At 48.9% G+C, this 15000-nt stretch overlaps 1 protein-coding gene across 1 annotated transcript in view; it reads left to right on the forward strand.

Moving 5' to 3' along the window:
- The window catches only part of hdac5 (histone deacetylase 5), a 43982-nt gene that overhangs the window by 22770 nt on the left and 6212 nt on the right, over positions 1–15000 (forward strand). Inside the window, exons 13-24 of the mRNA XM_083780418.1 lie at positions 1–111; positions 3408–3529; positions 3727–3883; positions 5022–5115; positions 5376–5509; positions 5929–6049; positions 6553–6701; positions 7471–7526; positions 7746–7833; positions 8428–8547; positions 11046–11143; positions 11457–11575. The exon at positions 1–111 is cut by the window's left edge and continues 41 nt beyond it. Of these exons, the coding sequence (XP_083636544.1) occupies positions 1–111; positions 3408–3529; positions 3727–3883; positions 5022–5115; positions 5376–5509; positions 5929–6049; positions 6553–6701; positions 7471–7526; positions 7746–7833; positions 8428–8547; positions 11046–11143; positions 11457–11575 (1369 nt within the window). The remainder of the gene's footprint in view (positions 112–3407; positions 3530–3726; positions 3884–5021; positions 5116–5375; positions 5510–5928; positions 6050–6552; positions 6702–7470; positions 7527–7745; positions 7834–8427; positions 8548–11045; positions 11144–11456; positions 11576–15000) is intronic.

Raw genomic sequence — 15000 nt, forward strand, 5'->3', positions numbered from 1 at the left:
GCAGGAGGGGGAGGGGTGGTCCGCTCGGTCAAGCTCCCCCGGCACCGCCCGCTGTCCCGTACCCAGAGTGCACCACTTCCCCAGACGCCCCGCACCCACCGGCACTACCAGGTAACGCACGCACACACACACACACACGCACGCACGCACGCACATGTGGAGCATTGTCCAGGGTGTTTTAGAGAAGGGAGAAGAGTCTGGGGCGTGTGGAGCGTTGTCCAGGGCGTTTTAGAGAAGGGAGAAGAGTCTGGGACGTGTGGAGCGTTGTCCAGGGCGTTTTAGAGAAGGGAGAAGAGTCTGGGACGCGTGGAGCGTTGTCCAGGGCGTTTTAGAGAAGGGAGAAGAGTCTGGGACGCGTGGAGCGTTGTCCAGGGTGTTTTAGAGAAGGGAGAAGAGTCTGGGACGCGTGGAGCGTTGTCCAGGGCGTTTTAGAGAAGGGAGAAGAGTCTGGGACGTGTGGAGCGTTGTCCAGGGTGTTTTAGAGAAGGGAGAAGAGTCTGGGACTTGTGGAGCTTTGTCCAGGGCGTTTTAGAGAAGGGAGAAGAGTCTGGGACGCGTGGAGCGTTGTCCAGGGTGTTTTAGAGAAGGGAGAAGAGTCTGGGACGCGTGGAGCGCTGTCTAGGGTGTTTTAGAGAAGGGAGAAGAGTCTGGGATGCGTGGAGCGTTGTCCAGGGCGTTTTAGAGAAGGGAGAAGAGTCTGGGACGTGTGGAGCGTTGTCCAGGGTGTTTTAGAGAAGGGAGAAGAGTCTGGGAAGTGTGGAGCGATGTCCAGGGTGTTTTAGAGAAGGGAGAAGAGTCTGGGACGTGTGGAGCGTTGTCCAGGGTGTTTTAGAGAAGGGAGAAGAGTCTGGGACGCGTGGAGCGTTGTGCAGGGCGTTTTAGAGAAGGGAGAAGAGTCTGGGACGTGCGGAGCGTTGTCCAGGGTGTTTTAGAGAAGGGAGAAGAGTCTGGGACGTGTGGAGCGTTGTCCAGGGCGTTTTAGAGAAGGGAGAAGAGTCTGGGACGCGTGGAGCGTTGTCCAGGGCGTTTTAGAGAAGGGAGAAGAGTCTGGGACGTGTGGAGCGTTGTCCAGGGTGTTTTAGAGAAGGGAGAAGAGTCTGGGACGTGTGGAGCGTTGTCCAGGGTGTTTTAGAGATTGGAGAAGAGTCTGGGAAGTGTGGAGCGTTGTCCAGGGTGTTTTAGAGAAGGGAGAAGAGTCTGGGACGTGTGGAGTGTTGTCCAGGGTGTTTTAGAGAAGGGAGAAGAGTCTGGGACGCGTGGAGCGTTGTCCAGGGCGTTTTAGAGAAGGGAGAAGAGTCTGGGATGTGCGGAGCGTTGTCCAGGGTGTTTTAGAGAAGGGAGAAGAGTCTGGGACGTGTGGAGCGTTGTCCAGGGCGTTTTAGAGAAGGGAGAAGAGTCTGGGACGCGTGGAGCGTTGTCCAGGGTGTTTTAGAGAAGGGAGAAGAGTCTGGGACGTGTGGAGCGCTGTCCAGGGTGTTTTAGAGAAGGGAGAAGAGTCTGGGATGCGTGGAGCGTTGTCCAGGGCGTTTTAGAGAAGGGAGAAGAGTCTGGGACGTGTGGAGCGTTGTCCAGGGTGTTTTAGAGAAGGGAGAAGAGTCTGGGAAGTGTGGAGCGATGTCCAGGGTGTTTTAGAGAAGGGAGAAGAGTCTGGGACGTGTGGAGCGTTGTCCAGGGTGTTTTAGAGAAGGGAGAAGAGTCTGGGACGCGTGGAGCGTTGTCCAGGGCGTTTTAGAGAAGGGAGAAGAGTCTGGGACGTGCGGAGCGTTGTCCAGGGTGTTTTAGAGAAGGGAGAAGAGTCTGGGACGTGTGGAGCGTTGTCCAGGGCGTTTTAGAGAAGGGAGAAGAGTCTGGGACGTGTGGAGCGTTGTCCAGGGCGTTTTAGAGAAGGGAGAAGAGTCTGGGACGCGTGGAGCGTTGTCCAGGGCGTTTTAGAGAAGGGAGAAGAGTCTGGGACGTGTGGAGCGTTGTCCAGGGTGTTTTAGAGAAGGGAGAAGAGTCTGGGACGTGTGGAGCGTTGTCCAGGGTGTTTTAGAGATTGGAGAAGAGTCTGGGAAGTGTGGAGCGTTGTCCAGGGTGTTTTAGAGAAGGGAGAAGAGTCTGGGACGTGTGGAGCGTTGTCCAGGGTGTTTTAGAGAAGGGAGAAGAGTCTGGGACGCGTGGAGCGTTGTCCAGGGCGTTTTAGAGAAGGGAGAAGAGTCTGGGATGTGCGGAGCGTTGTCCAGGGTGTTTTAGAGAAGGGAGAAGAGTCTGGGACGTGTGGAGCGTTGTCCAGGGCGTTTTAGAGAAGGGAGAAGAGTCTGGGACGCGTGGAGCGTTGTCCAGGGTGTTTTAGAGAAGGGAGAAGAGTCTGGGACGTGTGGAGCGCTGTCCAGGGTGTTTTAGAGAAGGGAGAAGAGTCTGGGATGCGTGGAGCGTTGTCCAGGGCGTTTTAGAGAAGGGAGAAGAGTCTGGGACGTGTGGAGCATTGTCCAGGGTGTTTTAGAGAAGGGAGAAGAGTCTGGGAAGTGTGGAGCGATGTCCAGGGTGTTTTAGAGAAGGGAGAAGAGTCTGGGACGTGTCGAGCGTTGTCCAGGGTGTTTTAGAGAAGGGAGAAGAGTCTGGGACGCGTGGAGCGTTGTCCAGGGCGTTTTAGAGAAGGGAGAAGAGTCTGGGACGTGCGGAGCGTTGTCCAGGGTGTTTTAGAGAAGGGAGAAGAGTCTGGGACGTGTGGAGCGTTGTCCAGGGCGTTTTAGAGAAGGGAGAAGAGTCTGGGACGCGTGGAGCGTTGTCCAGGGCGTTTTAGAGAAGGGAGAAGAGTCTGGGACGTGTGGAGCGTTGTCCAGGGTGTTTTAGAGAAGGGAGAAGAGTCTGGGACGTGTGGAGTGTTGTCCATGGTGTTTTAGAGATTGGAGAAGAGTCTGGGAAGTGTGGAGCGTTGTCCAGGGCGTTTTAGAGAAGGGAGAAGAGTCTGGGATGCGTGGAGCGTTGTCCAGGGTGTTTTAGAGAAGGGAGAAGAGTCTGGGATGCGTGGAGCGTTGTCCAGGGCGTTTTAGAGAAGGGAGAAGAGTCTGGGACGTGTGGAGCGTTGTCCAGGGTGTTTTAGAGAAGGGAGAAGAGTCTGGGACGTGTGGAGCGTTGTCCAGGGCGTTTTAGAGAAGGGAGAAGAGTCTGGGACGCGTGGAGCGTTGTCCAGGGCGTTTTAGAGAAGGGAGAAGAGTCTGGGACGTGTGGAGCGTTGTCCAGGGCGTTTTAGAGAAGGGAGAATAGTCTGGGACGTGTGGAGCGTTGTCCAGGGTGTTTTAGAGAAGGGAGAAGAGTCTGGGACGTGTGGAGCGTTGTCCAGGGCGTTTTAGAGAAGGGAGAAGAGTCTAGGACGCGTGGAGCGTTCTCTCTGACTGACGTGTCTGTCGTGTCTGTCCTTCCGTCAGATTCTGTCGAAGGGGGCGGAGCTTGTAATGGCCCCTCCCACTCACCCAGAGGAGACGGAGGAGGAGCTAACGGAGACCAATGACATGCAGGAGGACGGCCTGGAGGTGGGGCTTATTCACAGGTACGGTTACCGGCGTTAATAGACGATTCGTGAAACAATAAAGCTGGAACCGATGAATCTCCATGTGTCGATAGAAATTGCGTTGGCGATAAATCTCGACATTGGCACAGGTTGGGTTAAGTAATCAATCAATCAATCCGTCCGTCTGTCGGTCTGTGAGTTTGACCCCGCCTCCTCTGCTCATTCCCACCAATCAGGCTGCAGAACAACGAGGGGGCCTCGGGCGACACCACGCCCCCTCCCTCGGAGTGTGTGCACGTGAGGGGCGCGCACGTGAAGGGAGAGAGCACGGAGAGCGACCTGGATGAGGAGGAGGAGGAAGAGGAGGAGGGAGGAAGACCATACCCCATACAGGTACGTTCTCTCTGAGGAAGAGGAGGAGGAGGAGGAGGAGGAAGATCTTACTCCATACAGGTACGTTCCCTCTGAGGAAGAGGAGGAGGAGGAGGAAGATCTTACTCCATACAGGTACGTTCCCTCTGAGGAAGAGGAGGAGGAGGAGGAGGAAGAGGAGGAGGAGGAAGACCATGCTCCATACAGGTACGTTCTCTCTGAGGAAGAGGAGGAGGAGGAGGAAGACCATACTCCATACAGGTACGTTCTCTAGGAGGAGGAAGAGACTAAACTAGACTAAAATGAGACTAATGGACAAGAGATTCATTTTACACTTGGTTGCATGCTGAAAATAGCAGATCCACAAGCTCACAACACGTTGCGCTGCGACGCGTTGTGAGCTTGTAGATCGGCTATTTTCAGCAAGTGTAAAATCAGCCATTACGACGGCATCAAGGCCCGCCAAAATACATTTTAGTCTACTAAAACTGTAGATTTACAATTACACACCCATACGGGTCCATTTGGTTCCAAACTATCATTTAGCTGGGGACCCCTGGAACTCCCGGGACCCCACTTTGGGAACCACTGCCCTAGGTGACACCCTAGGGTACCCTCACATGTTCTCCCGTGTCCCCTAGGGTAGGTACCCTCACATGTTCTCCCCGTGTCCCCTAGGGTAGGTACCCTCACATGTTCTCCCGTGTCCCCTAGGGTAGGTACCCTCACATGTTCTCCCCGTGTCCCCTAGGGTAGGTACCCTCACATGTTCTCCCCGTGTCCCCTAGGGTAGGTACCCTCACATGTTCTCCCCGTGTCCCCTAGGGTAGGTACCCTCACATGTTCTCCCGTGTCCCCTAGAGTAGGTACCCTCACATGTTCTCCCCGTGTCCCCTAGGGTAGGTACCCTCACATGTTCTCCCGTGTCCCCTAGGGTAGGTACCCTCACATGTTCTCCCCGTGTCCCCTAGGGTAGGTACCCTCACATGTTCTCCCGTGTCCCCTAGGGTAGGTACCCTCACATGTTCTCGTAAGGGTCCATTTGGTTTCATTTTACCCCCTCAAGGACCACTGGTGGTCCCCAGACCACTGGGTGAAAACAACTGACCTAAAATGTTGATTTGTGTATAAAATGTGTATTTCCCATCATGCTTTGCAGCATCATTCAACGGGCGTGGCACCGCACAGACCTCTGGGAAGAGCTCGCTCGTCTCCCACGGCAACCACTGTCAACAAACACCTGTTCACCACAGGTAGGTAGAGAGACACCCGCTTACACGGGGGAGAGAGAGAGAGACAGAGGGAGGGAGGGAGCGAGGGAGGGAGGGAGACAGACAGACAGAGGTGACCGGACCACTAGGCTGGCTGCCCCGTGCCTCAAACCACCCACTGAACAGGCATTCTATTGGTCCACTCACTGAGTCATGTGTAGCATAGCCAATGAGCTCTCATACAATATGATGACATCATGGTGTAGCATAGCCAATGATCTATCGTGTGCGTGTGCTTCCAGGTGTGGTCTATGACAGTCTGATGATGAAACACGCGTGCGTTTGCGGCGACGCCCACATCCACCCCGAGCATGCTGGGAGAATTCAGAGCATCTGGTCCCGCCTCCAGGAGACTGGGCTGCTGACTCGCTGTGAGGTATGACATCACTATGACATCACTATGAGGGGGTATTTATATGCAAATATCATGACCAATGGCATTGCAATGAACATCAATGATGAGGTTTTGGATTTTCTTTTTTAAATAATAATTAATTAATTAATTAAATTAATTGGGATATATATACATATATGTATATATATATATATATATATATATATATATATATATATATATATATATATATATGTATATATGTATACATATATATATACATATATATATATATATGTATATATATATATATATGTATATATATATATATATCATACAATATGATGACGTCATAGTGTAGCATAGCCAATGAGCTAATCTACAATATGATGACGTCATAGTGTAGGATAGCCAATGATCTATGTGTGTGCGTGTGTGTGTGCGTGCGCGTGTGTGCGTAGAGGATCTCGGGTCGTAAGGCCACCCTAGATGAGATCCAGACCGTTCACTCTGAGCTTCACACGCTGATGTTTGGAACCAGCCCTCTGAACCGGCACAAACTGGACCACAAGAAGATCCTAGGTACGTGTGTGCGTGCGTGTGTGTGTGTGTGTGTGTGTGTGTTCGTGTGTGAATGCATGCGTGCGTGCGTGCGTGTGAACAGAAGAAAGAACTTGCGGTCTTGTTTCCGTTCGGATCCCATGCATTCATTATTTACAATCACAATTAAAATGACAACAGTTGAGATATCTCATTGACTCTGACTCTAAAAGCAGTACATTTACCCTCTACTAAAGGGTACTGTCTGTCTGTCTGTGTGTAGCGATGACGCTGAAATAAGTTATAAAGGGGTAGGGTTATATAGGTTTTTTTACTTCAACCTACTCCTTTCTGAACATACAAAAGTAAAAATAAAAATAAAAGAAGAAAGAAATTATACTTGCGGCCAGTGAGGCTTGTTTTTTTGTTTGTTGTTGTTTATACTTCGGGAATATTATTTTTGTTTTCTATATTGCACTTATTTAAATGTTTTGACTTGTTATGTTCAGAATAAAGTTTTTCATTCATCCATTCATTGGTTCCAGGTCCTGTCAGTCACATGCTCCTCCCCTGTGGGGGGATGGGCGTGGACAGTGACACGGTGTGGAACGACATGCACTCGTCAGCCAGCGTGAGGATGGCGGTGGGGTGTGTCATCGAGTTGACCTTCAAGGTGGCGTCTGGGGAGCTCAAGGTGACACACACACACACACACACACACACACACACACACACACACACACACAGTACACAACCCTAATGTTGGGGGTTGTTGACATGAAATAGTGTGAGAACCACTGGTATGGAAACACCTGGTTTTTCAGAAATAACTTTCACAATAATAGACATTTAGTAGAATCTGGTCTCAGTCCTATAAATGGGTTGATTTAGAGATCTGTTTAATCCTTTGATATTATTCCACTGCGTGAAAAGAGGAGTTAACGGGCAATTCATGGTCACTGTATTTTGCCCGTAGACTTCCAGTTTAGCAGCATATACAGTTAATATACGGTAATATACAGGTGTGATGGTACAATTCGGGAGTTTACTGGAGTTTGTTGGGAAGTTAAACGGGAGTTTCCTGTAATATACACATCCGTATTCCATGCGTTCATTACAAACAGAGCAAAGTATTCAAGCCATTCACCACAACTAAGGATCTTTACATGTATTGATGTAATATCAGCTTGTAGACCTGCTATTTTCAGCATCCATCAACTTTAGATTCACTCAACTAAAACTGTGTCCATGTGTTGTTTTTGCTTACTGTAAGTCGCTAAAAAGTGTGTGTGTGTGTGTGTGTGTGTGTGTGTGTGTGTGTGTGTGTGTGTGTGTGTGTGTGTGTGTGTGTGTGTGTGTGTGTGTGTGTGTGTGTGTGTGTGTGTGTGTGTGTGTGTGTGTGTGTGTGTGTGTGTGTGTGTGTGTGTGTGTGTGTGTGTGTGTGTGTGTGTGTGTGTGTGTAGAACGGCTTTGCAGTGGTGCGTCCTCCAGGTCATCACGCTGAAGAGTCCACGGCCATGTGAGTAACGAAGCAAAGCATTCTGGGTCATTGTGTATATGGGCATGTACTTTTAAATAACCACTCATAACTCCCGTTGAGACAACGGGAACACTAGCATTTGTCAAATGACAAATGGTGTGTGTGTGTGTGTGTGTGTGTGTGTGTGTGTGTGTGTGTGTGTGTGTGTGTGTGTGTGTGTGTGTGTGTGTGTGTGTGTGTTTGTGTGCGTGTTTTCAGGGGTTTTTGTTTTTTCAACTCGGTTGCCATCAGTGCCAAACTGCTGCAACAGAAACTGGGTGTCGGCAAAATCCTCGTCTTAGACTGGGTGAGTTCACGCACGCACGCATGCACGCACACAAGTTTGAGAGCAAGGGCACACTAATCTTTTTTGCTGGTGAATTTGAGACAAAAGGTTAGTAAAACCATTGAGGAGGAGACTAAGCTCTCTCTCTACTCTCTCTCTCTAACGCGTCACTCTCTCTCTCTCTCTCTCTCTCTCTCTACTCTCTCTCTACTCTCTCTCTCTCTAACGCTTCTCTCTAGCGTCTCTCTCTCTCTCTCTCTCTCTCTCTAACGCTTCTCTCTCTCTCTAATGCGTCACTCTCTCTCTCCTCTCTTTCTACTCTCTCTCTCTCTCTCTAACGCGTCTCTCTCTCTCTCTCTCTCTCTCTACTCTCTCTCTACTCTCTCTCTCTCTCTCTCTCTCTCTAACGCTTCTCTCTAGCATCTCTCTCTCTCTCTCTCTCTCTCTCTCTCTCTCTCTCTCTCTCTCTAACGCGTCTCTCTCTCTCTGTGTGTGTGTTGCTTTTTTTAATCGGATCTGCGTATCGGTGAGTTTTAGACCACAGATCCGATATATCGTTTGTCATGGTAACTGTATTGTATAGGGTAATGGTTGTCACGGTAACTGTGTCCTCAGGACATCCACCATGGTAACGGGACCCAGCAGGCGTTCTACAGCGACCCCTCTGTTCTCTACATGTCATTACATCGATGGGACGACGGGACCTTCTTCCCCGGCAGCGGAGCGCCTGAAGAGGTACACGCACGTACACACACACACCCACTATACACACGCACGTACACACATAGCAAAGATAGCCGACCTACAAGCTCAAAACGTGATGCACTGCGACGTGTTCTGAGCTGTGTTTGTGTTTGGGGCTGTGTTGGAAGGCCCCATAGAGTATTAAAAGGATAGAGACTGAACTGGCGCGAAGCTCCGCCCCCTCCGCTATTCTTGTCAGTGGAAGTTGCTCAGTGGCGTTTTGAAGCGACCGGCAGGACCGTCTATTTCCGCCTTTTTGGGCGCATTTCCGCATTGGACCACCACATTTTGGTGGTCCAATGTGGAAATGCAACCGAGCGCTCAATGTTAAAGCCCCAAGCTGCACGGGGTTTCCTCGTCATGAATCCACGGGTCCACCTGCAGTCCTTCCTCTTACCACTAGGGCCCAGCGCTTCAACATTGGAGTGCCTAGCTGGCCCCTTGGTTGGAAGGCCCCCACCTTCCTGTTTAACCCGGAAGGACAACAGGCTCCATAGAGTGGGCCTGGACGGGCAGTACCAGCATGCTACCACTAGGGGCAGCAAATTAGTTAACCAATGTGTGTGTGTGTGTGTGTGTGTGTGTGTGTGTGTGTGTGTGTGTGTGTGTGTGTGTGTGTGTGTGTACAATTTACAATTTAGGCATTTAGCAGACGCTCTTAATCCAGAGCGACTTACATTAAGCAAGAACAAAAAATAAACATAAAAACATTTATCAAGAAACATGCGTAAGCTAAGAAAGTAACAGTGGAATATCTATATAATGAAGCTATACATATAAACTATACATCTATTCTACTATGCTATACATATGTACTATGACGTGCTATGACTACATACAATGCAATTATAGTGCTGTCTACATAACATGCTATAAGTCTGTATCAAATGCTATCTAAGTCTACAGAAATGCTATCTAAGGGGGTGGGGTAAGTGCTATGGGCCATGATGGAGTCTGAAAAGGTGGGTTTTCAGACTATGGCGGAAGATTGGGAGTGATGCTGCAGTTCTGACTGCAATGGGAAGTGCATTCCACAGTTTTGGAGCCAGAAGGGAGAAGAGTTTGGGACGTGTGGAGCGTTGTCCCGGCGTTTTTAGTGAGGGTACCTCCAGCTTCCCTGCGTTGACTGATCTGAGTGCATGGGAGGGTTTGTAGGGTTCGATCATACTTGCAAGATATGGGGGAGCCATACCTTTGGTTGCTTTGAATGCCAGCATCAGAGTTTTGTATTCTGTGCGGGGCAGCGACCGGGAGCCAGTGGAGGGAGCGGAGCAGGGGGGAGACATGTGAGAATTTTGGCTGGTTGAAGACCAAGCGAGCTGCGGCATTTTGGATCAGCTGGAGACGCTTAAGTGCACATGCTGGTAGGCCAGTAAGGAGGGAGTTACAATAGTCGAGTTTTGACAAGACTGGATTAGGAGCTGGGCTGATTCCTGGGTGAGGAACGGTCTAATTCGTCGTATGTTATAGAGTGTGAACCTACAGGATCGAGTGACAGCTGTGATGTGAGTTTTGAACGAGAGCTGACTGTCCAGGACAACACCAAGATTCCTGGCTGTTGGGACAGACGTTACCAGGGCGTTGTCTACGGAAATAGTTAGCTCCCGCATAGAGCAGGACTTAGCTGGGAAGAAGAGAAGCTCAGTCTTGTCTGGGTTCAGTTTGAGGTGGTTGGAGGACATCCACTGTGAGATGTCAGCCAGGCATGTGGTGATGCACTCTTCCACCTGAGTGGCAGAGGGGGGGGAAGGATAGAAACAGTTGTGTGTCATCGGCGTAGCAGTGATAGGATATATTGTGAGCAGAGATGATAGAGCCAAGGGATTTAGTGTACAGTGAGAAAAGGAGGGGACCAAGTACAGATCCCTATGGGACCCCAGTTTGGAGGGTTCGGGGGGATGATAACAGACCTTTCCAGGAAACCTGGTAGGTGTGTGTGTGTGTCTAGGTGGGGGCGGGACCTTTGGTTGGTTTTAACCAATGAGTCTGTGTGGGGTGGGTGTGCATGCTGCATACATGCTATACATGCATTACTTGCATTGTACAGTTATTTCTTATCATATACTTATCCAGATTATGCTTGGTTCTACCATCGTATTCATTACTATTTATTCTATGTAATATATGTATCTATTTATTATTCTGTATACATTACTGTACATACTGTACATTTTCTGCATTTATTCTCTCATTTACTGCATTACTGTATTGCACTCTGGCTAGACGCCACTCTTCATTTCATTGTCAAAGTATTTGTATACCATGTGCAGTGACAATAAATTGAATCTAATCTAATCTAATGAGTGTGTGTGTCTCTAGATGGGGGCGGGCCCTGGGGTTGGTTTTAACCAATGAGTGTGTGTGTCTCCAGGTGGGGGCGGGCCCTGGGGTTGGTTTTAACCAATGAGTGTGTGTGTGTGTGTGTGTGTGTGTGTGTGTGTGTGTGTGTGTGTGTGTGTGTGTGTGTGTGTGTGTGTGTGTGTCTCCAGGTGGGGGCGGGCCCTGGGGTTGGCTTCAACGTCAACATTGCGTGGACAGGAGGAATGGAGCCCCCTATGGGTGACGTGGAGTATCTCACTGCTTTCAGGTAACACACATGCACACACACGCACACACACACACACAGTGCACACACACAGTGCACACACACACACACACACACACTATATTTCAGGCTAATCATAAAATGATGACTTTTTAATATCTCAGATTCGTCTTTTTGGATCAAAACAAGCTTGATTTGCGCCTAATTTTTATACATGATATGATCGCTGGTTACAAAATGTAAGAGTGTTTGTGTGTGTGTGTGTGTGTGTGTGTGTGTGTGTGTGTGTGTGTGTGTGTGTGTGTGTGTGTGTGCGCGTGCGCGTGCGCGTGTGTGCGCGTGTGTGCGCATCCAGGACGGTGGTGATGCCCATAGCCCAGCAGTTCAGTCCAGACGTGGTCCTAGTGTCCGCTGGCTTCGACACCGTGGAAGGACATCAGTCTCCACTAGGGGGATACAACGTCACCGCCAAATGTACGTAGCCTGCCTGTCTGTCTAGAATACCACCAACAGGTGACAAAGTGGCGCTGTTGAGCTTCACACTGCGCACAGGTGCATGATGGGAAGCTGAGTTTTACTGAGTTTTACACAGCACAGTGCAGTGCAGTGCAGTGCAGTACAGTACAGTACAGTACAGTACAGTACAGTACAGTACAGTACAGTACAGTACAGTACAGTACAGTACAGTACAGTACAGTACAGACAGCCCAACAGCACCACTAAAAATTTCAAAAACGTTTTTAAGACTTTTTGGATAAAGTAGACAGGTGGAGCGAAATCCATTCACGACGGACGACGTAGGTTGCGACCTATAATTTTCCGTCGCGACGTATATTCGAGTACGTTCTGGCGTAAATATCAATTCGTCCCGGCAGAACGGGACTCGTCGTGGCTATATCTACCCGTTTGCGACGTAATAGGTTGACTATTATTTTCCGTCGCGGCAGAACGGGACTCGTCGCGGCTATATCTACCCGTTTGCGACTAATAGGTAATTCGTTGCAGCGTAAAGAATCCGTTGTGGCGTGAGCTGGACTCGTCGCGGCAGAATGGGACTCGTCGCGGCTATATCTACCCGTTTGCGACGTGCGCCTCGCCGGTCCGATTCCGTGGAGCTCTCCGCCGTCTCCAGGCGAGCCTGAGTGGTTCTCTGGGGTTCCAGCAGGCCTTTTTCCGCGCGCATCGTGCCCGGGGAACGGCCCACGCGCCCGGGCCTGGCACCACCGCGTGCACCTTGCCGGTCCGGTTCCGTGGAGCCCTTCGCCGTCCCCAGGCGACCCTGCGTTCCAGAGCTGTCACCTGCCCACCGAAAATAGCAGATCTACCAGCTCCTACATACGGGATGGCCCGACCCGCGTCTGTGGACCCCTGGGGATCACGGTAGTCCACGGGGGTCTGTGTGTGTGTGTGTGTGTGTGTGTGTGTGTGTGTGTGTGTGTGTGTGTGTGTGTGTGTGTGTGTGTGTGTGTGTGTGTGTGTGTGTGTGTGTGTGTGTGTGTGTGTGTGCGTGCGTGCGTGCGAACTTCGTGACAGTGGTGCATTACATTGTATTTTGATTTGAAATAAATAATAAATTATTATTAACGAAAAACATCTAATACTATTTTAAATTGGTCTAGTAAAGTTAGTATCAGAAGCAGCAACCATGCAGAGCTATACCAATCAGATTAAATAGGCTATAAGCCTTAAACGTTTGACAAGCAATATTCAAAATACAACTATAGTTGTATTTTGCATATTGCTTGTCAAACGTTTAACGTTTGCTTCTGATTAGTTACTAACTTTACTTTACAGATCCACAAGCTCGAAAACCACCTGACGGGCCGCCCAAACGGGTCCGGGGACCCCCGGGCGGTACGGGTCCCCGTAGACCCTTGGGGATCAAGGGGGGCCACGGGTGTCCACGTTTGCGGAGACGCTGCCTTCATATTAGCCTACTTTAATAACAAGCAGCTGATCTACAATTGACAATTTGACATGTCATTGCGTCATATTCTGTCTGTCTTTCACGCACGCACGCAGACATGTCACAGACCACCACATAACCATATTTGTATGGCCATATCGTTTATAGGCCTTATAGCTGAATAGCGCCGGCCGTCGGGGGTTCATTTGGTTCCAACCGTCCCATTATGGTCAACACTTATGATATGCTATTGCATTCTTCCAACTAAAGATTTAAATATGAATCTGGCAGCTCCGAAAATAGCAGAAGATGTAATGCAGTAAATGACATGGCACGGACTGGCTCAGAAAATCTCCCTGCATCATTATATCAAAACCAGGCCTATACTGAATGTAGGCAATTGAATTCCATTACTTTTGTTTCAATCAACTGAACTAGACCAATAAAATAGTAGGCTAGTATTTATGTTTTTCGTTAATAATAATACTGCTAATTATTATTGAACGGTAAGTACGCTGGTATGTACGCTATGGTACACTATAAGCTTGTATATCTGTTTATTTTAAGCATGCCGCCGCATTCTGTCAGAATCTCGTGTGTGTGTGTGTGTGTGTGTGTGTGTGTGTGTGTGTGTGTGTGTGTGTCGCACGCGTGCGTGCGTGCGAACTTCATGACAGTGGTGCAGCATTACATTGTATTTTGATTTGAAATAAATAATGATGAATAGATGTCTATACTGTTGCTTGTGTGTGTGTTATGCTATAGGGTTAGCTGGAACACACGCCCTGTATGATCTGTGGTGCGCATCTACAAGCTCCAAGTGTTGCGTCCACATGCAGCGCGTTGTGAGCTTGCAGATAGTCGGTGCCCCACTATAGAGAGATGGTAGGGTAGTGCCCAAGCCTATTCCTATATGATCTGTGGCTATATTAAAGGCCTTTTATATGTGATCTCACATAATGTGCGAGTCAGAGCTAACGTTACTCAATGATCATTTGCCGACTGATTGATATCACAGCACAGCTATAACATATATATAGCACACATGTGTGCACATGTGTGCTATATATGTTATAGCTCTAGAGACGCAGAGACAGAGACATATTTATTTAAAATAATCCTGTCTCGCACGGCCTATATAGAGCCAATGAACGGAGCACATCCCCCCCCCCCCTCCCTCTCTCTCTCTCTCTCTCTCTCTCTCAGCACACGCTGTGCTGTGATATCAATCAGTCGGCAAATGATCATTGAGTAACGTTAGCTCTGACTCGCACATTATGTGAGATCACATATAAAAGGCCTTTAATATAGCCACAGATCATATAGGAATAGGCTTGGGCACTACCCTACCATCTCTCTATAGTGGGGCACCGACTATCTGCAAGCTCACAACGCGCTGCATGTGGACGCAACACTTGGAGCTTGTAGATGCGCACCACAGATCATACAGGGCGTGTGTTCCAGCTAACCCTATAGCATAACACACACACAAGCAACAGTATAGACATCTATTCATCATTATTTATTTCAAATCAAAATACAATGTAATGCTGCACCACTGTCATGAAGTTCGCACGCACGCACGCGTGCGACACACACACACACACACACACACACACACACACACGAGATTCGGACAGAATGCGGCGGCATGCTTAAAATAAACAGATATACAAGCTTATAGTGTACCATAGCGTACATACCAGCGTACTTACCGTTCAATAATAATTAGCAGTATTATTATTAACGAAAAACATAAATACTAGCCTACTATTTTATTGGTCTAGTTCAGTTGATTGAAACAAAAGTAATGGAATTCAATTGCCTACATTCAGTATAGGCCTGGTTTTGATATAATGATGCAGGGAGATTTTCTGAGCCAGTCCGTGCCATGTCATTTACTGCATTACATCTTCTGCTATTTTCGGAGCTGCCAGATTAATATTTAAATCTTTAGTTGGAAGAATGCAATAGCATATCATAAGTGTTGACC

Source organism: Protomyctophum parallelum (genome assembly GCF_964188405.1).
Source record: "Protomyctophum parallelum genome assembly, chromosome: 13".
Classification (NCBI taxonomy): Eukaryota; Metazoa; Chordata; class Actinopteri; order Myctophiformes; family Myctophidae; genus Protomyctophum; species Protomyctophum parallelum.